The sequence below is a fragment of the Rhineura floridana genome, chromosome 9 (genome assembly GCF_030035675.1).
Source record: "Rhineura floridana isolate rRhiFlo1 chromosome 9, rRhiFlo1.hap2, whole genome shotgun sequence".
Classification (NCBI taxonomy): Eukaryota; Metazoa; Chordata; class Lepidosauria; order Squamata; family Rhineuridae; genus Rhineura; species Rhineura floridana.
In genome coordinates this window covers 24,763,233-24,785,141 of record NC_084488.1, presented here as the reverse complement: position 1 = coordinate 24,785,141, position 21,909 = coordinate 24,763,233, and the positions used below count along the sequence as shown (strand labels likewise).

The following is a 21,909-nucleotide window of genomic DNA, read 5'->3' as shown; positions in this document are numbered from 1 at the left end:
GCCAAATGCCTTGCAGAATACAAAGTTATTTCCTAGGTTTGAGGTGAGGGGGTTAGCAAAAGTTGGCAGGGAACTGTGGTTTCTGCTCCTTCCTGTTGTCTCCTGCTAGTCCCATCTGGTCATAGGGCTTTGACTCCCAAACCACTTGCTGCACTCCTCCAGCTCTTTGTTCCTATGATTCTTTTGCTTCCTGTCTGATGTCTAGCTGCCCTTGTCCAATAAACAAACCCTTTTGGTTAAGGATTACGGCGGTGATGGCTGGGACTCTGGGTGGGGTTTGGTTTAGGAAGCAGGAGGGCGGGGGCTCTGCTGAGGTCAGCATGACGTCTGTTGTTCCGTTGCTACAAATGAATGAGTCATCATGAAAACTATGGCTTGAGGAGGAACTCCCTGAATTTTGCACATCTGGAGTATTTTTCTGTTTCAGTTTAAATAATCCGTAGTTTTCTTTTCCATCCTGACAAACTGAAGCAGCAGTTTTAAGAAATGTGCTCAGTTGCTTTGAGATAAGCATAGAGCTGTGCTTCCTGAACTTCTGATGCTTAAGGAATTGTGCTTTTAAAGTAAAATTGGAGACTTATGTCACTTCTATGCCAATAAAGATTGCGAAAAGGCATTCCCAGAGCACAGAGACATAATGGTAATTTTGAGGGCAGGTAATGTGTTGTCTCTGTCAGCTTTGATTGGTTCATTCAGTCATACCTGAAGCAGAGAGACAGCAAAATAGCCCGCTTGATTGGAGAGCTCGAGTGAACTTGGAGGCACTCTGTTTAGGTGCCTGCAGTCAGTGGCCTCATTTGTACGACACACTAAGTCAAACCTTGGCTTAGCAAGAAGAGGGGAACATGTAGGTTCCCACACAATTGCTCACAGCCGCTTTGCTCCTACCAGGTTCTTTTTGCTCCAAGCCATGCTAAGCTAAACCAAGATGTTGTCTGAACCAGGGTTCAGGGTTAAACTTTCTCCTCATTTAGCTGCAAGCTTAGCATGGTTTGGCTCAGCATGTCATGCAAACCAGCTCACTGCCACTGCCACCTAGAGAAACAGGGACACAGCCTTGGCTTTACTTTTGACTCCTCTTTTTCCATTTATTTATTTACATTGGTATCCCGCCTTTCTTCCATCATGGAATAAGGACATGTGGTTCTCAGATCACCCATCCAGACATCGACCAGACCCAGACCAGCTTAGCTTCACAAAGTGGTGGGCTCATGTGCTTTCAGACCATACCCTTATTCTGTCTCTCACCAAGTCCCTTTGCAACACAGGTGGGCTCCTCCCTTTGCAACACAAACAGGCCCAAAGAGCACATGTGATTCCCCCTAGCCTAATTTTGTGTGCTTCTCTGCAGCATTTCCTAAAGCTGCTCCATTCTTCCATTACATCAGAGTTTTTTTCTTCCTCTTCATTTTCTTATTTTTCTGAGCTTTTATAATGATTTCCCTCTTTCTGTATAGTTGCAGAACAACTGGAAAGGGCTGTATTTTATTTGATACAAATAAAATGGGGTATGTGCAGGTATAGCACACTAAGTCATAAAGGAAATGCTTTCATTTGCTTTCCAGAACTTAACCCCACCAAACCCAGTGCAGGGCTTTCTTCTGAGTGGACCTGCATAGGATATCTCATCCCAGCTAGCCATGGTGAAAGCTGAAGCAAGGTGGTCTTTATACTGGATTAGTTAATGCATAGCACTTCGGCTCTGGCTCTGCCCATCATCAACCCTGCATTGGCCTGTTATTCCACTACGAATTTCCCTCACCCTACTCCACTGCCCAAGGGAATGCAGCCCTTGACAGAAAAAAAGATTGGCCATCCCTGCTTTACAGTACAAGATTATGGCCCTTCCACTATCCCCTTGGCGAAAATTCTGGTTCACACCCTGGTAATTTCTTTTACTTAATCACTGCAACTTGCTTGTCTCTGCTTTTTCCATGGTCTCACTTTGATTCCTGTACCTCTGTTGAGCACTCTGCTGCCAAAACCATTCACCTCTCTCATTGCTCGAATTATGTGACACCTTAAAACCCTACTATGGCTTCCTGTCTGTTCTCAGATCTGCTAAATGTAAATGTACTGCCTTCAAGTCGATTCTGACTTATGGCAACCCTATGAATAGGGTTGTCATGAGGCTGAGAGGCAGTGACTGGCCCAAGGTCACCCAGTGAGTTTCATGGCTATGGGGGGATTCAAACCCTGGTCTCCCAGGTCGTAGTCCAACACCTTAACCACTATGCCACACTGCTACAATCTTCTTATCTTTACTTTTAATGCCCTCCCCTGTCCTTTTCTGTCTTTTTCTCTCTGTTCCCGTCACACTCCTGTGGATGGCCTTTTCTCCAGCTCCATGACCTTTAGTTATCGGTTTTCTGCTTCCTGAAGGGACTGTGCCCTTTCTCCCTTGCAGTCCCTTCTCCTTGGAACTGCCTCAAGAACACCTGTGTAATGGCACCTTCAAATCCTTCCACAAAGCAGGCTGCCTCCTCACACCCAACTGTAACTAAGTCTAAGTAGGCAGAACTGAAACAATACCTATTATGTCCCTGTTTATCCCTGCCTCCATTGCACTCCCCTTCCTCTGTGATCCCCCGGTATCAAATTAAGAGTTTGCAATATCTCTGGATAGGAACATATCCACTGTGCCCACTGATGGCACTGTATAAATCATAATATTAACATGGGGTTGTATCCAACGGTGTTATTCAGCTGACAGTAAGTCTTCCATTGTGCAGCTCCTCACATCCTTTAAATGAGCTCCAGAGGACTGGGCAACCTTCCAGAGCAGCTTTGAGGGATTGGGGTGGTGCTGCTGCAGAGAGGAATCTCCAAAAATTGCTGTCCTCCCCATTCCGCTGACCAAAGCCTCACTGTCAGATGGGCTACACTGTTTACAACTCTCCGTTACTATATGCATTGTATAATCCCTAAACATGCTTCCTAGAAGTAAGTCTCATGGAACACAGTGAGACTTACTTCTTAAGGATTGCAGTGTTGCGGTGTGAGCTGGGAGCTAAAAATCCCCAGTTCAAACATCTGTTTAACCATGAACTTATCAGGTGGCCTAAAGCAAGCTACTAGCCTCACAGTCCCTATCTGCAACATGAGGATCACTATCCTTAGGCCTGCCTCGACAGGCCCATTGCAAACATGTTTTAAGAAAATGTTTGTGACATGCTTAGAATGTCCCAAGCATTTCCTCTACATTATTTCAGGAATTCTCATCATATGCTGTATAAATGTTGAAGTATTGTTTTCTCTTAATTTTACATATTATGTTGATTTTATATTTCTGCAGTACATTGAGGGGAGTAGTTGGTGGTCAGAGGCTCAGTGTATATTGAATAAAGCTATGTCACAGAAGGGGGAGGAATTCTTGCTCCAACAGTTTTTAAAATCCCTTATTTAAATACTTCCCATTCTTAGCTATTTCTGCTAAGCCCCACCCCCCACCCCGAAGGACACTGCTAATCTCTTTGCCCAGTGAAGCTGAAGGTACCTTTCATAGTTTGACAAATAGCCTTTTCATTGACAAGGGATGTCATGTGGGATATGCCAGGTTTGGGATAGGCAAATAGCTTCTGCTAGGCTAGATTTGACTATTTTGATTCAGATAAGCAGCCCTGAATACTGACCTTGGAAGCTGGGGCTCATGTGCTATCTGCTTACAGGCTTCTCTCTTAAAAGGCTGTTGGGCTGCTTATCTGTAAGATATTTTATGGATTTTCTAAGAAAACGTTTTGCAGCAGTTCAGAGGTCTAGCTTCTCCTAGTATCTCACAGACCCAGTCACATTAGATGCTGCTGTGTTGTTACCCAAATCATGAGAGAGTGAGGTGAGGCCAGCAGACTGTAGGGGATAGCAACGACAGAAGAGAATATGGTGCAGATCAGATTTCCTCTTTAAGAACTGTGGAAAATTCTTATCTTGACTACATGACAGTGTTCACTTCAGTGTTCTTCGCCTTCTAATGGCAGCTGTTCCCGGAACTAGCTCCAAGTGGAATCAGTTTTCTGTACTGTTGCAAGATGAACTGAGCAATCCAAACCTCCCTTATGCTGGGCTGCAGGAAACTTGGACTGAGCAGAGCCGTCCCTCTGCTCAGCTCTCCTGGCTGAGCTGGTATCCCTGCCAGCAGAAAGCCCTAAAGTGGAGCATTCTGAGGGCGGGGAGGGGGCAGGACTGAACCTATCTGGGATCTCCTGGATCCCGAGCCAGTCTCAAATTGTTGCCAGCGGGCATTTGACCCAATCTGGACCGACCATCCTGCCCTACCCACCTTGCACTGCGGGCACCATGAGTGGCCATGCTGCAGATGCAGCATAGCTCTGCTGCTTCACAAAGCCCTGCCAGGTGGGTTAGGATTACAGCCTAGGAGCCTGGTAACTTTATTAAATATTATTAATGTAAATATATTAGATAATTTGTATCTAGTTTTTTTACTGTTTTGCTTTAATGTGTGTGTATGCGTGAACATGTGTGTATGTCCGTATTTATGTATCGTATACACACACCCATGTGGAGGCCTTAATAGCTTGGGTGTCTCACCACCACTGCAAAATTTCTAGGCAGTATCCCATGCCCTCATTCCATTAGCACGAGGGTTTACATTTGTACAAAGGAACTTTCTCCTTCTCTCCCTGTGTGCGCCCTGCACCCTCTGCAAATCCCTATTGTTATTTATTTATTAGTTTGATTCGCCTTTTTTCCCCAAATTGAAAACCCAAAGTGACTTACATTAAAAACAGATATAAAAACAATTTACCTGGCACCTAAAGACAGTGATGGCACCAGGCATGCCTCCCTTGGGAGCACATTCCACAAATGGGGAGCCACCACTGAGAAGGCCTGTTCTCATGTTGCCACCCTCCATACCTCCCTTGAAGGGGGCACACAGAGAAAGGCCTCGGATCACAAATGCAGGGAACCCCTAGGACCTCTAGAACAGATTTAGGGGGCAGGTGATGGGAGGGGGGGACTTCCATGGCACAAGCAATTCTTAGCACAGTATTTTGAAAATATAAAAAGCAAACATTAGGTACCCTGTTGCCTAGCAAGTAAAAGATGTGGGAGCAGAAAAAAAAGGAAGCAAGAAAACTGAGAGCATCAGTCTGCTGGGATGTTGCCAGATAGCACCATAATGAGTACAGATGAAATAACTAACCCTGTGGTCAGCTTAAAAACAATTAAAGATGAAGTGGAAATGAAGCAGACAGCATTTAAGAAATAGTCATCTATTTCTCCATGTTAAGGCTAACAGTCAATGCAGTGACTCATTGGGGCTGTGTTTGGCCAGTGACTCAGGAGGTGGCGCTACTCTTCTCTTTCCAGCCAGTCAGCCCTCTTTCATCAAGAATGGGGCTATAACACTGCAATAAGCTCCTGAGAATGTCCAAGGAATGAATTGGGGCCAGGATTAATCCTTGGTCCCATAGCACATCACACCCATGCTTGTTCAAGGGGAAGGGCCCAGCAGGAATTGGAGCTGGAAATGAAACAGATGGGCCCCCATGTGAGGCACTGCAGCTGGTATGATCCTGAAGGTTGTACTCTGGTGGCAGCTTCCCTCAGAAGCACCTAGAGGGGTGAATTAGAAAATAGTAGTAGGGCAAAGTATAGGCCTCGTCTGATTTGGGGCAGAGGGAGCCTTTCTGAGAGAATGAGATTCTCAACACAGTAGGGCCCTACTCATATGGCAGGTTACGTTCCAAACCCCCGCAGAAAGGTGGAACTCCATCAAGAAAATGGTGCCCGATGCCCGAAAAATGCCGTAAAAGCAGAACAAGTGCCGTATGAGTGGGGCCTTACTCTAATTGAAAATCGCCATATTAGCGGAACGCCGAAAAGCGGGACCCTACTGTACAGCTTGAAAAGCTGCTCTCAGATACAGTCAAGATTAAATAGCAAAAGATGGCCATTGATGTGAACAGCGTTCCCTGTGTCTGCGTTAAATAGCACTCGGGGACTTGGAGAAAGGGACAACAAGATAAGTTTGGGAAAAGCTATGAAAGCGGGTACAAATTGGAAGTGGAGTTCTGTCTCTTGCAGAGCCACCATAATGAGTGTGCTGGCAGATTTCTTCTGGCCACTGGATGTTGTGTTCATGATGGCACCCAAAGCACAGGCACCTTCCTTTTATCTAAGAAAACCAAAACAAAAACGTTTTTGATAATTCAGGCAGCCTCAGACTAAAACTGAACAAACTTCCCCTCCTGTTGTTCTCTATCGCAAACCAAAGAATGATCTGAAGGAACATAAAGCTGAAGGTGTAATTTGCCTGGGAACCATATGTAAGTTGCTGTGAGTTCCCTAATGGAAGATTGGGGTAAAATGAGTTTAAATAAAATAATTTAATAAATAATCAATCAAAAGTTCCTTCACACCTGCAGTCTCAGGTATTATATGTTGTCTGTTTTCCCTCTTAACAGCCAGCGAAGGCTGGTAGAGCCTTTCTTACTGTAGCACTCGAAGAGATTTGAAAGTGATTGCAGGAGGCATCTTTTCCCATAGTACAGACATGTATTTCTTTTGCTTTATCATAACTTCTGTTCAAATAGGTTTTACGAGAACTCGAAACCTGCTTTATCATAACCTGCCGTTCTTGTTTCAAATCACATTCAACTGTCTGTAATACAGCTGGTTGGCCTGATTTCAGCTTAAAATGCATTGGTCAAGTTGCTTGCTCATCCGATTTGTTCTTTGGCATTTTGTGTTGTAAGCTATTTGATAAAGCACATTAAAATTTATTTATGATTTTTGCTGAAAGCTGGAAAGAGTAAGGCAGAGGCTTTTCTGTTTGGTCCTGCATTACCGAGATGCTCCAGGCATTTTGGCAATCCAGTGGCTGAACAATCCCAGTCTTCCTCTCAGCCTTGAAACTGGGGGAAAAGCAGGGATAATTCCCATCTCTCTGCAGCTCCAAAGCTAGGAGGAAGGTCAAGGGTTACTACACTCTCCTGAAGGCCCCGGCACACTCACTGTGGGAAGCAAAAATGTTGATCCCTAATCATGTATCTGTTGCTAAAGTACAGATGGGAGATTCAGTTATTGAAAGGTGCCCCCATTTAAAAAACTAACAAACCTTGAACACACAAGCCTAGCATATCAGAAAAATGTGTTGATGTCTTTTGTACACATGGAGGAAGATTATTTGTTATGTTGGGGAGCATTAAATCTCCCACCTGTAATCTGAAAAGATACTATCCAGCAACAGATACCTCATTCAAGTCTGACTGTATACCTCAGCTAAGTACTTGATTGTCTTAACTCTGCACAAAAGCTGAATTTACATGCACAGGGGAAGAGGCATTCTCAGTGTCTGCGGCATGACAGAGGAGGGTTTCCTCCCTGGGGATGTGTCGAAATGCGAGCCTGAGCACTTTTTTTTTTTATTGTCCAGATCTACTACTTTGGGTGGGCTTTTAATGGCTGGCTATGCCATTTGTTTGTTTGTTTGTTTGTTTGTTTAATTTATATCCTGCCCTTCCTCCCAGCAGGAGCCCAGTAGGTACTTCTACATTTTTTTTAAATTTATTTTTATTTCCATTTTGCATTAACATGTATTTAGTTACAAAATAATACAAAAAACCTATTAACTCCCCTTCCTTTCCCCTAATTCATTCATTCATTTATTGCACTTGTATACCGCCCCATAGCCGAAGCTCTCTGGGCGGTTTACAGCAGTCAAAAACATTAAAACAAATATACAATTTAAAACACGTATTTTAAAAACAATTCAAAACACAATTTTAAAATTTAAAACAATATAAAAACAATTAGATTCATTGAGTTAAATGGATAAGTACTTCTGCGTTTTATAATAGTATTTTCTATTTTAAGTGGTTTTATCTTGCTAGTTTGATTTAATTGTGCTTTTGAATGCCTTTATTTACAGAGCAGTTTCCTCTCCAACCTCAAGGGTGGAGGAAGTTATACTCCATCTCTTCCTCCTCCTGACGAGAGCTAAACCTATGTGCTTAGCCAGGGATTCTCCCTTGGCCTGACCCTCCTGTTGCTCCCAAAATGCTGCTCAGGCTTGGGTTCCTGTACTTGTAGTTTGTTTATATGTCCAGATTGAGAAAGGTAGCTTGAAATTCTTTGCTTCCTTTAATTCATATTTTGTTTTATTTCTAGTGCCAGGACCAAATCCATCTGTTGATAATGGCATCAGTTTTACAATGATAATGGTGGGCTGGCTGGTTCTGGCACTTGTCTTGTTCTTGATGAGACCCGCTAACCTAAGAAGATCTATTACAGCTGACAAGCCATCCAACCCACATAATGTGAGTGAGTTTTCTGGGGCTTTAGCTAACCTGTCTGCATAATGTAAACTGGGGCGGGGGAGGGGAATGTACAGTATAAAAGTCTGCATTTCTTGAAGGAAAAGTGGGAGACAAAAATGATACAACCCTTCAGAAATTGCTTTTAACAAATTGTATTACATTGTGTCTGATGATGATTTTGATGCTTTCTCATCCATGCTGACGTTGCATTCCTGTTTACAAAACCTTTCATGATGGAATCTGGCACAATCCTAAATAAAAGTATTTTGAAGCAGTGGTTTTAACGGAAGCCATCATGGCAGCCGGTGGAAACCTATTATGTTGTTACTTAAAGTAGGTGCCCTCCCCCTTCATACTGTGCAACACACTAGCACTGTACAGAGTTCTTGTATATCATATTCAGAAATGTTCTGAATGGTCTTTCAAAGTTAGTTATACTTCTAGCACTTATGTGGAAGATTGATCACCCTTGATTAAGGCTTTAGTAGAAGGGAACAGAAAGAGGTTTGTGTGAATAGTCTTTTGAGACTACTGAAGATTCACTGTTGTAGCTACTTCCAGGAGCAGGCTAGGCCTCTGGGTGGTTTTGCATGGAACTAGGCCTGGCATAAGTTGAGGCTAGGACTGTTAGTCTTCAGCAGACAGGAAGGTCTGTTCGCCTAACTAGGCAATGACAGATGCCTGGCTTCCTGTTATTAATAGTTGGATTGGCCATTCCTGAAACTGTTTTTTTTGGGGGGAAGGCTGTCAAAGAGATTGATACTAGGCATCTCCATTCCCTGCCAGGCCTGAATGCCTCCGGTTCTAGATGGCTGACTTGGGCAGTCTGTCCCTGGTGTTCCCAGATCTAGCCTTGTATTCCCCAAAAGAAACAAACTCAAAAAGGTATAGGAGGTTCTTGAAATAGGCAGCTTCTTCGCTTATACGCACTTCTTTCTTCTAATCTTTATTCTCTTTTGTACACATTCCTCTATTCTAATGACGGGCACACAGAATAGGGCCTTTTTGGCAGTGGCCCTGGAGTTGTGGAATTCAATCCCATGTGTTATCAGGCAAGCTCCATCCTTTGGTACTTTAAAAGGGCCTTGAAAACCCACCTTTTTGCCATGGCCTTCAGTGAGTAACTGTAAGCAGTAGAAATCGTGATGTGCTCTGGTTTTGTATGTTTAAATTATGCTGGCATTTGTGCTTGCTTCTAGTAGTTTTAAGTAGATGTTTTAAATTGCATTTTATTGCTTATGTTTTAATTTGTATTGTGTAATGCGTCTTTGTGAGTGTCTCTTGAAAATCAATCTGCTCAATAAAATTAAAATAAATAATTCAGTGTATTCTCAACCCACAGGGACAAGAACCACCAGCTCCACCTGTGGACTAGAGCATACTGGAAAAGCTCAACTGTAACCGTACATGACCAAAAGAGTGAAAGTGACCAGAATACTCCTAAATCCCATACAATACTGTTCTGCTCCATACATTGAAAAACCTTTTCTCCCCCCCCAAATTATTCCTAGAAGGTTATATTTGAATAAATTTACATATGTGGTGGGAGGCAATTTGGGTGATGGTTGTTGGGACTATAGATGTTGCACCTTGCATTAATATCTGGTGGAGAATTAAAACTTCTATATTTATAGTTGTCATTTTTCACACCAATTGCTCCTTTCTTACATATGGCTAAAGTTGCAATATTGGGCACAATCCACCTGCATGTCTCTGTGATCCTTGTACATTTACTGGGGGCTTGCTCAGACGTTCCCAGTATATGTACCCATTGTCAAGACTTCATGTAGAACTAGGATGACTAATCTGTAGCCCTCTGCATTTAGGTTCTGGACTACAACTTCCATCAGCCCCAGTCAGCATGGCCAACAGTTGAGGATGGCGGCAGATGTAGTCCAGAAACATCCAGCTGGCCACAGGTTAGCATCCCTGAGATAGAATAGACTAAATTGTATTTCATCAATGCAAGTTTTGATCTACTCTGTGCTTGCTAACCAGAATTGTTTCTGGCACACAGGAATTCCATCAACTATTTATATTTGTGTAAGTGTTGTCCAAAGTACATACTTGTCTAGCATATGGCCAAATTAACTGTATTTATTAGAAGCAAGCAAATAATTTAATCTTGTATTAAGACAATTAAATCACGAATATCTAATACTACATTCGAAACTAGGAATATTTACAAATATTATAATAAAGCTAGGTGTCTTGTATACTCTTCTGTAATGGATATTACAGTCCACTGTTACCCTTATCCAGTTATTTTCCATAGATGTAGGACTCCGAAGTGGACATGAAGCTGCCCTGATTGTAAAGGTTTCTTGTTCACCTCAGTGGCAGGGCAGCAGCAGCATAGTGTATGTAAAAAGGATGCACTTGAAGGGATTTCCTCAGTCATTGTAATTATTCAGAAGCCTTTGCAGGCAGCAAGTGATCTATGCATGTTGGACAGTTTGTGGAACTCTTGATCAGGACAATACATTTTACTGAAATATAGGGAAAAAGCAACAACCAGCTATAACAGTCTTATTCAATTTGAACTCCATAGAACTAGGTTCACCATATACACTTACTTGATGCATCTATAAGTATCTTGCCACTATTTTCACATGGGTACCTTAATTATTTTTGGCCTAGTCCGGCTGTGCTAGCATATAAATGCTTTGGAATAGAATTCACTGGTCCACTGCAGCACAGTAAGCTATAAAGTTAGTTCCTATTGTTAGAACCTTAAGGCCAGTACCAATTTTTAAAATCAAGGACAAATGGTTCTATCCTAAACGTGTTTACTTGGAAGTAAAACTTACCAAGATCTATGGGGTTAATTTCCCGGGACTTGTGCTCAGTCTAAGGGTGCTTTCACAAGAGACACTTATTTTTTTAAAGCTTTTCATGTCTGTATGATAATATTCCAATCTGTATTATTTTTGGATGTTAACATTTTCTTATTCTTAGCAATAGCATGCCAAAGCTGTGCCTCTAGGGCAAGAGTTCAGCTGTCATTTTTATGGATGGAACCAGCAAGCAATAATGTATATTTGTGAAGTCACCAAACATTCACAGAAATAGAAAATATTGTTGGCAAATATTAAATATAATTTTAGGGATTGCCATTGGATTTGAAATACTTTATGCATTATAGATCACATTATTGCCACCCTGGGCTCCTACTGGGAGGAAAGGTGGGATATAAATTTAATAAATAAAATGTGTTCTTAAAGGTCACTTATTGAGTGCACCCCAAGATGTCTTAAAAGGAGCAAGGGTGTAGTTACTATGAAAGTGTTTAGTAATTGGGTTTCATTCAGAAAACACCTAGAATTCCCAGCACCTAGATTGTGCAAGTAGCATTTTGCAAATTACAGAAAATTTAAGTAGTAGGCTGAGGTCATAAAATTCTGGACTTTACCACTTGTGCTTGTAGGTGTGTGGTAGGTGTTGTAGTTCTGAATGCTCCTCCATGTGAAACCGTTCCTGCTTCTAACAAACTAGCACATTAGATAGGGCCTCATACAATCTTTCTGACTGATGTGCTAGTTTATTTCTTGCAGAGATTCCACCCCCCTCCTGAGGAGCATTCAAAAATATGAAGCTCCTACCTGCAGTCTCAAGTGGTACAATCCAGAATTCTACTATCTCCGTACACGGAATGTGTAGAACAGCTTTAAGGCTGAAAGAATGCTTAAATTTGGGTTCTTTGAACAAAACCTTCAGTGAGAGATAATTTATGGTTGCCAGCAATGGAATGCAAGAATTGTAATTTACATTCTTCTCCTACACTGTCGATCAGCCTCCCTCCTGTACTTTGTTCTTGAAATGATCCACAAGGAAAATATAAGAAGACAGCTTGGATGATTTGGTGTACTCCCGATTCCAGTTTTAACTAATTGAAAGGAAATGTATGTGTAATATATTAAGTAATCTAAGAACTTTATGCAGTTCAGTCCTGTGCACGTTTACTAGGAAGTCTTATAGTGTTCAGTGGGGCTTGCCCCTGAGTGAATGAGCAGAAAATTGCAGCTGGGAGTGAAACAAAGAAAAGTAACTGCCTATTTTTCTTGATTACTTTGAAAAAGAACAGAAAGAACCCTTTTATGTTTCCTAATGTCTATGAAGCTTTTTACCAACAAGATTATAGCAATTTAGCAAGATTGCAGCAAAATGGCTTGCAGCAATTGCAATGGCCTAACTGTACAAACCTATTTTATTTTGACACTTCTTCAGTCCTATACAAAGTTTACATTAATGACCCCTAGAATAAGAATCTTGAGCAAAAATATTCTTCAAAATAGGAAACTGCCTTATGCCTGATTGGTCCATCTAGCTCAGTATTGTCAGTATTGACTGGCAGTGGACCTCTCCAGGGTTTCAGGCAGGAGATATTCCCAGTCTTAACTTGAAATGCCAAGGATCAAATCTAGGACCTGTTGCATGCAAAGCAGATGCCCCACCATGGAGCTTTCACCTTATTATGTGAGGAGCCATGTCAAATTTAACCAGTTTCAAAGCGATTTACATCTGTACAGTAAAATAAGTACCCTAATAAAGGTCCTAACCTGTATCATAGTGAGTTTTTCAGTGGGGACAATCCAGTAACTAATTACTCCCACACATTATTGCTGAATGCAGACAACTTAAGTCACTTGAGATGATGTTCACATTCAGGCTACCCCAGGGGCAATCAGATCAATCTCAACACCTGTCCATACTGTGTTCTAAGGCAATATTTGAGCATCAGAGAATCCTTTCCACATTGATTAACCTGCCATAGAACTGTGTGTTGCTGAGGCTTCTGTTAATGAATGTGGTGTTTATTGCACTCAAGTTTTGTGTAAGGTGCTGACTGGTCCCGTTGGGTACTGTCATTTGTCTGCATGGATTAGCATTCCACAGTACATCTAGCACCTCTACATATTGGAAACGAAGAGGCTGCCTTTCAGACATGTTTGTGCACCATTACTGACTTTACTCAACCTGGCAAGATTCCAAGGAACTCGAGGATTGACAGAACAGTTTGAAAACCTCCACTTTAAGAGATTTTAGATGGACGGGTGCTGGGCAAACAAAATATTTGTTAAAAATAGGAACTGTCCATGAACATTTAGTATGTGTCCTGGGGAAGGAGAAACGGTCTGTTAAGAGGCTCACATTGCATTCTTCCTCCTGTTCCAAAGTAATACATACGCAAAATGGTCTGGGGATAGTTGAGGAAAAGAGCTAGTCCCTTTAGCAACTACTGTTGCCTCTTTACAAGACACATCTTAGTTTGGTATTAGTTTGATCTTTATATTAAAGGTTCAGTGCTCAGCCAGCAAGACACAGACTTTACAGAGCTACCTGCTGGGAATAAGAAAGCAGGTTTACTGTTTATGCTTTAGTTCATAGCATTGTTATTTTTTCTGCTTTAAATGCGCAAACTAGACATGACTTCAGTCTTTCTCAGTTTAAAAAAAGTTAATAGTTGCTACTGTACAGGAGACAGACTTGGATTAGGGGTCATACTGGGGGAAGGGAGATTTACCCTTCTTCCCCAATGCTGTTTCCTCATTAAAATCACACCCCAGCTGCTAAATAGCTTCAGGGGGGATTTTAATTAAAAACATCATGGGAGAAAAGAGGGTCATACCTCCATTCATCAACATCGCAGCTCTAATCAAATCCCATCCCACAGCTCCTAATAACTTGTTTTAAAAAACATGGAATATCCTGATCACATCTTCTTTGACCCTTAGATAACAAAATGAAAATTCACGTTTGCTTATAGGGTATCAGCAGATCACCTAGCCTTAGTTTAGAAGAGTGATTTTCTGGGGCAGAGATGAGTAATAACAATGTTTTTAGTTTAAACTGGAGGCTTGAATCATACCAAACAAATTGTGTCTGTGCCATTTGAGAATTTTCTGTTACAGTATTTACTAAGGTTTGGTTTGTGGTATAAAGGTCTTGTACTATGCAATTTTTATTGATTCAAATAAATAGTAACAATTAGTAACTGTGAATGTGTGGATTTTCTACACGTTTATTTTTATGGTGGAATAAGTCTGTCCTGCTGACTTTTGTTTTTCAGATTTCCCCCTCCTATTTTTTCCTTGACCATCCCATTTGCATTAGCATGTGGTGCCTTGACTTTTAGTAATAGCTGGACTATTGGTTTTATATAATGTCTAGAGTGGAATTCAGTATGCTGACTATGGCACTTGTTGTAACTTGCAGCACAATCCTATACATCTTTATATGTAAGTAAATTCCAATGTATTCAATGGGGTTTATTCCCAGGTGTGTATAGGACTGCAGCCTTAAAATGACATGCTTGTATGTAGGCTGACACCCCAGTCAAAAATGTGCACTGCACTATGATACAATGCTTGTAGGGGCAATGCCATCATCATCATATTGTAGCTGCATCTTGTAGTTTTAGATATATACCATTCTTTGTGTAGACAATAGCTTTTGAGGGACTTTAAGGCAGTGTTGTAGAGATGGCTTTGTTCCCAGTATAAAGATTCATTTGTTGTGATCCACAGGTCTCTGATCAAACTGGCTTTGCAGGCTTCAGACTATACTATGGAAAAGCCAAATTAGCAGTCCTCTGAAGTGGGGTGACTGTTGTTGCAGTATGTGTGTGTGTATACATTTTCGTATGATTAGTGTAGAAGCCTATTAAATAATGCTGAAGAATGCTATAGCGTTTCCCCATCCCTCTCCAGTGCTGTCCTGCCCATAGAAATAGAAAATAAAATGAAGCCATCACACCATGACTCTGTATGGATGCACAAGTTTTGCTCCATGCTTAGCATCTTTATGGTTAAAGCCCCGTATGTCTTGCATTGTCAATATGGCAATTAAAGTAGCAAAACACTTCAATTTACTATCAGAAATGCCAAAATGGATTGCAGTAGGATTGTAATCTCATTTGCCCTGCTATATACCACACTTGTTAGGATTTAATTTTTTTGATATTCTGCCTGCCCTTGAACTCTACAACCACTTGTACCCATCCATCCTCTGAACCCTATGGTCAGGCATCCACAAATTGAATTACCTGTTCCACCAGGGTGTGCCCTTTGCCCTCTGGCAAGCAGGACATACAGCACCATAGAAACCCCTACCTCACGACTCTAATTTCCACTTCACGTTTCAAGCAGATACGAAGAAATAGCAGGATTTCCTTCTGAGCAATGGGAAAGACACTCCGTTTGTTTCCTCTTTCATATCCCACCCAGATAAGAGAAAATCCTGCTTCTCTCCCAAATCCTCTGTGCATACATTAATGCAGGGGCCAGCCATGTGCCTGTTGGCAAATGTACATATAGTTTCTCTTCTGGGATGTGTTCTTGGCTAGTATAGTTTTCTGACTTGATCACACCCTGATGCCATCAGTTGTTTTCCAAAATGGCCACAAATCTACAAATGACCGCTATGCTTCCTTGCTTCATAAATCATCAATTTTTCAGAAACTCTTGATTTTAGGAAGACCATTGTTATATAATAAACTTTGCTTCGAAGAACATTTTGAATAATTTCATTCATAACATTTATTGCCCTAAATTGAACAAGTTTTAAAGGAAAATGCGGTTTTATTAATTGTATTAAATATGCCACTAATTCTTAGATCAAAGAGCAAAGTAAGTAAAATATTGCTGAAGTATAAACCTCTTTGTTATTTAATACAATTAAAACCATAATACACATTAGGCCTAAACACTGGTTAATTGGATTCTGGCAAACATTGTTACACCCACAAACGCAAAATCTGGAGCAACATCATTTCTTGCTCCAGGGCAGGGCATTTGCAAACAATGTCTATTACACATTTCTTGCATGTGCAAGCAAGGGGAAAATCATTAGGAAGACTTTCTCCAGTGTAATGAGGCAACCATTCACCATCTTCTTTTGTGAAGCCATACTGAGATGACTTAAGAGCTGTCACATCTTCAAGTATGTGGTACCACCAGTAGCTCTGCAGATATGCTCTCCTTATGTGAAGATGTGTGGAGGGTGATATTGGTAGCAGCTTTGAAAAGTCAAGACACTTCATTCAATGGTACTGTTGAATTTGACATTCATTGCAGAGAAATGTAGTGATATCATTCCTGCACGAAATGATTCTGCAGCCTGTAGCGTAGTTAGGTAACTCTTACTTCCCGAACATCAGACACTGTGGTTACGCTGGAACATTTAAGAGCAGTGTGCTTTCTACTGAATTTGCTTATAGTATCGCACTCAGTTAAAGCATATACTGTAGGCAAGATTTCATGGTAGCAGGATTAATATGAAGAAAAATTCTCTCATCACGTTCAAGATCAGATATCAGATCAAGAGTCTCACTTGTCTCACCATTTGATAGGTACTCCTCTCGATTAAATCCAAGTCCTCCCACTTAAAAGGTATTGTCCTTCAACTAATTCTGTTCATTCAGAATGTAATCTACGAAGAACTTTTGCCATTTATATTATGTTGGAAGCCCAAATGTCCTTGGGTAGAGGAGTTTCAATACCAGTTATGCTGAATTCAACAGGACACCATGTCATTCTTCTACAGGGCTCTAAGGATTTAATGCTACCATCTCTGTACATCCAATGCAATGTCCATTCTCAAGGAGCCTCTTCAGAGAGAGAAATTTGTGCAACATCTGCTTTGCAAAATCCCCAAAACTGCTGAATGACTTTCCAGCAGATATTGCAACCAATCTGGCATGAAGTCAAGCAGAGTTGAAGATGACTGAGGTAAAAGTGGTAGACACATCTTGGCAGGCAATTCCTTCTCCAGCTCATGTATTCTATCTTGCCACATTAATGACTCTTAAGAGCACAGTACTGTAGTTTCTTTTTGGATATCTTTTTTTTGTCTGATCTTCTGATGTGCGTTTTAATGTGCTTTATTGGCAGAATAATTTCTTAGTCTTTTGAATGAAGATTTTTCAGAAAGATACTGTTTTTTCCAATGTCAACACATGCAAGCTTGAAATGTGATGAAGTCCATTATTATCATCAAATGGATTCCACTTTTTATTGATGAAGCACAATTTTCTTCACTTTATCTGCAAATGATCAACTTGAAATCTCATGATGCAACTCATACTAATCATTCTCTTGAAAACCACACATTGTGAGATAGAACTGCTTTATGTGTGTCTTCTCATGCTGAGCAAAATCTCTCTTGTTTGGGAGGCAATTGGCCTACTTTACAAGGCCGTAGTGCAAGAAAGGGCATAAGCAGGATTTCCTTCCCCCTTCTGTTACAAAGCCCAGAGTTGCCATCCTTTCACAGCTGCAGAAAAAGCAGACCAGCAACAAATGATGAATGCTTTCTGCCCTAACACATTGGGAGGTGAGTGGTCACGTAGAGGATAATTTCTGTAGGAACATTAGGGGTGGGGGGTCAGAGGATACAGAGCTCTACTTTCCAACAAGCAGTGTGCTTTTTAGTGACTATGGCCCCATCTGCACTGTACATATAAAGCAGTGTTATACCACTTTCAACAATCATGGCTTCCCCCAAAGAATTCTGGGAACTGCAGTTCATTAAGGGTGTTGAGAGTTGTTAAAAGACAACTTACAGGGCTACAATTCCCAGAGTTCCCTGGGAAGAGGGATTGTTAAACCACTCTGAGAATTGTAGTTCTGTGAGGGAAACAGTGGTCTCCTAACAATTCTCAGCACCCTTATAAACTACAGTTCCCAGGATTCTTTGGGGGGGAACAACCCTTTAAAAAGGTATAATATTGCTTTAAATGTATGGTACAGATGAGTAAGCCATGCATGCTTACTCAGAAGCAAGTCCTAAATGCTCTTTGTGGATTATGCCCAGGCTAGTGTACATAATATACAGCAAGACTTTTGAGTAAACGTACACATGCTTAACCTGTACCTCCCAGTTATCTAAATCCAGGGGTGTAGTCATCCAGGGTCTCAGGCATGTGTGTCTTAGATCCTTAGCTTTTTTGGGAGCAGGGTCCCAGTGTCTCCAGCATACTGTGAGCCAATCAGCATGAAGGGGAATGTCTTAGCCACTGAGAAGAGTCTTCTAACATGCTTCCTTGATCTTTCCTGCCAATCAGAGCTAATCAGAGTGAAAGGTGAGTCAGCCACTGAGAACAGTCTTCTCAGTAGCTAACACTCTCCCCTTTCATGCTTATTGGCTTCTAGGGATGTCTATTGTGGGAGAAGGCATTAACAAGCATCTCATTCTCAACCCTGCAGCAAAAAAGGTGGAGGAGGCACAGCTGTGATTAACATAAAGGGACCCTGCATTTCTGAATTTGCCACTACTGTACACTATTGTATAAGTCGACCAAAAGCAATGCCACTGGATTTTACCGGGCAATCATATCAGCAATGGAATGTATTATGTGATGTTGCCAGTCTATCGCTACAGATCCCATTTTCCTAAGCAACATCAAAGCCCCAGCGCGTATTTGTTGTGTCTGTTTTCATAACAGAAGAGCAACTTCGAGGAGTGAATCTCGGACTACTCTCTAGCTCCAATCTGTTCCCCTAAAAACGGGTTGTCCCAAAAGCGGTATGAAGACAAGCGTTCACTTCACTCTCTGGAAAAACGTATAGGTACGGAACGGTGCAAGATTAAAAGAGCTGCTGACCAGGCCCAGCTGGAGGATTAAGGACTGAGCAGTAAAACTCTGGTTGCGGTAGCGACTGAGAGGTATTTTGCACGGGGCCCGGGACATGGGCCACTACCAATTGTTGTAGTCGCCGCCTCAGAACCTTCGCCTGGCTACATAACGGGATTCAAGGCCGGGAGCCGGGGCAGCAGCCAGGCCGAATAGGCTCACCCGCCGCCACCTTCCCACCCGCGCCCGGTGGCCCCGCTGCTCCCTCTCTTCTTAGCGCGGGAAATAAGAAGCAAACTAGGCCAGACCTGGCGGTTGTGTTTGTTTCGGCCTCGCTGGCGCAGAAAAGGTCGGCTTCGAGGCCGCGGCGTCTAGCTGGCCTCCACGCATTCGCCGGCGGAAGGGGAGGAGGCGGGAGAGCGAAGGGGGAGGAGAGTCGAGACCTCCCTCTGCCCCGTGGCCGCCTCGCTTTTCTGTTACACATTCCAAACGATTCCCCAAGCTCCAACCCATATTTTATAGTTCTGATCTCATCTCTTTCCTCCCCGCTATAAAAACGTTCTCCTCCTTCTTCCAAGAATTGCCTACCCCCCTCCTCCTGGTTCCGTGTACTTCCTCCATTTCCACCCCTGCATATTTTTTCTTCCCCCCCTCCCGCGTTTAGCCCGTCCCTGAATAAGCTGCTGCATTTCTCCCTCCCAGATCTCATCATCGCTTCCAGTGGATCTCTTGGGCCCTGGCATTTCTTTTCGAATCATCCCAATATTCTCCGCTTCCCGATCACCTTCTCCCTCCTCAGCCGTCTCCCCTCTCTTCTTCCTTCTAGGAAACCATACCCCAAGTATGCCAGGGCCCAGGCGGTTGGTTTTGTTGCGACAAACTAAGGCGGCTACTCCTCTGCGGTCGGCCTCCTAGCCCGATCCCTCCCTTCTTTTGCCCCCGGCTAGATTCTCTGCACTCCCGTTCTCCTCACCCCGCCCTTTTCTCCTCTCCCTGGGCCTTGCTTCTCCCTCCCACTGCCCTAGTGAGAAGGGGCGGATCAACTTTTGCTCCCCTCCTCTGATGAATAAGAAAGCGACTCTTTAAAGAAGGGCGGCTCTGGCGGCCCGCCTCTACTTGCCTGCTTGATCCCTGTCTGGTCGCTCCAACTCCATCCAGCTGCAGCATCGCCTCTCGCTTTTTATCTAAAGAACCGGAACTTCCTATTGTATGTATCCTATTGACGGGCTGGCTTTGGCTTTTGTTTCTTCTCTTTCCCCCTTCCCCTTTAAAGTGTCTGTGCACTTTTTTCTCTCTCTCAATTTTTTCCGCTGGGATTGCTTTTCATTGCACGTTACAAGGGATGAGCCCGTCTCATCAGAGCTTTTCCTTTCTTACCGGATAAAGGACTTGCGTGAGGGGATCAGTTTATTTTGCAAGGAGCAGGAAAGTAACACACACACTTGTGTGTGTGTGTTAGCTTGCTTTCCGTGTATATTTCAGCGGAGTTGATGTTAAATTTAATAGCTTTTGCTGAGACCTTTTTGCTTAATCAGAGACATACTAGGATCCTCCCTCTTCAGCAGCCTATACCAAGGCTGCCTTTGTCAGAGCGTTTGAATGACTCTTGTGGTTTTTCAAAAAATATTTTGCAGTGTGGCTTCCTGTATCAGTATGTAGTTATCCCTTACATACACACACAGCAAAAGTGGGAAATTAGTCTCCAAATTATTTGAGACTTAAGTTCTTCTAAAAGCAGTTATTCCAGAATTGGTCTGAAGTGGTCTTCAATGAGAAGACTTGAGTATAGATCTAGGTGAGTCAGTTGTTTGGGATTTGCTAAAAATGGGGCTACTCTTGAGAACTCAGGAATAGTTTATTTTGCAACATGCACAAGATCACTCCACTAGATTGTTATCTCTATAAATTAATCTGGAATAAGAACCGCACCCCAGGCTTCATACTAAGTGCATGCAGATTTTATCTTTAGTACTGAAAAACAAAAAGAAATATACCCTTCAGCATGTATTTTTCGTCTTCCAGTAGTCAATCTGGAGGTGATTTATGTGATGTACTTACTAATTTTCAACAAGACATTACATTATACCATATTCATTATTGATGTGCTGTTATATTTACTGACTACATATGTTCCTACTTTTTCTCAAAGGAGCTCAGAGCAGTGGATATGTAAGTTGTTGCGTAACTATCTGTGAAGTAAGCTTAGCTGAGAGTGTCTGACCCAGTGAGCTTCATGATTAAGTGAGGATTTGAAGCCAAGTCTCCCCAGTCCACCACTCAGTTCACTCAAGATCATATCTGGCTAATGCTTACTGCTATGTTGGCTCCTGGTCCATTTCTGGCCTGGGGACAATTTAAGGTGCCGGTGCTTACCTTTAAAGTGTGATATGATTTAAGACTAGGCTCCTTTGGGTACCTGAAAGGTAATCTGTCTCTGTATCACCCTGCCCATGTGTTCAGATTTTCTACACTCAAGTACCCTACATTCAAGATAGGGTCTTCTTGGTGATGGCACCTTAGCTGTGAAATGTTCTTATCAGGGAAGTTTGCCTGGCATTTACTTTCTCATCTTTCTGGTATCAGGCAAATCCCGTTTTATTTTTCTAGGCCTGCTAATATTTTTATTCCCTCTGAAATGGTTTTTACATTGCTTCTGTGTGCTTCTATTCATTATATAGTTTAAGGACATAATCCTCAACTGAAGTATAAAGCTTCATGTAAAACGTAATCTGCTCCGTCAAGATCTCTTCCTGCTCCTTCTGTGCTCCTGGAGTCCGTGACTAGATCTTGAGGCAGGGGGTGGAGGGGAAGACAAATGCTCTGATATGCCTGATTGCGGCCTGCTGCTGAGACTAAGTGGTTAGGGAAATGCTCTGCAGTGTGGATTCAGGTCCCAGGAGCTCCTTCTCTTTTGCCCCTGATGTAACTGTTTTTTTGCCAGGCATGTAAAAAGGAGTAAGGCCATGTTGCAGCTTGAACTCCCCATCTCCTGTTTCCCAGCACCCTGCCCTTTGCTGTGAGCCGCTGGAGGTTGCTGCTGTTCGTGCAGATTTGTCA

General features: G+C 42.3%; 2 protein-coding genes and 1 long non-coding RNA gene across 7 annotated transcripts in view; 2 read left to right on the top strand and 1 right to left on the bottom strand.

Annotated features, from left to right (window-relative positions):
- The window catches only part of SMIM14 (small integral membrane protein 14), a 49,045-nt gene extending 34,764 nt beyond the window's left edge, over positions 1-14,281 (top strand). For all 4 annotated transcript variants that reach the window (XM_061582931.1, XM_061582929.1, XM_061582930.1 and 1 more), the window contains 2 exons: positions 8,131-8,279; positions 9,622-14,281. In XM_061582931.1, the coding sequence (XP_061438915.1) occupies positions 8,131-8,279; positions 9,622-9,654 (182 nt within the window). In that variant the 3' untranslated portion in view covers positions 9,655-14,281. The remainder of the gene's footprint in view (positions 1-8,130; positions 8,280-9,621) is intronic.
- A 730-nt stretch (positions 14,282-15,011) lies between these two features.
- LOC133363656 (uncharacterized) lies at positions 15,012-19,630 on the bottom strand. Its single transcript, XR_009757733.1, has 2 exons — positions 19,161-19,630; positions 15,012-17,552 (listed from the first exon to the last, which is right to left on the bottom strand). It is a non-coding gene; the product is annotated as an uncharacterized LOC133363656 (long non-coding RNA).
- Positions 19,502-21,909, top strand: part of UGDH (UDP-glucose 6-dehydrogenase) — a 24,526-nt gene continuing 22,118 nt past the window's right edge. The window contains exon 1 of one of the 2 annotated variants that reach the window (XM_061582922.1): positions 19,502-20,059. Coding sequence is in view for 1 of the 2 variants with exons in the window: in XM_061582921.1 (XP_061438905.1) it covers positions 20,622-20,647 (26 nt within the window). In the remaining variant the exon portion in view is untranslated. Of the gene's footprint in view, positions 20,060-20,156; positions 20,648-21,909 lie in introns of those variants that run through there. The other variant, XM_061582921.1, reaches the window with a different exon arrangement.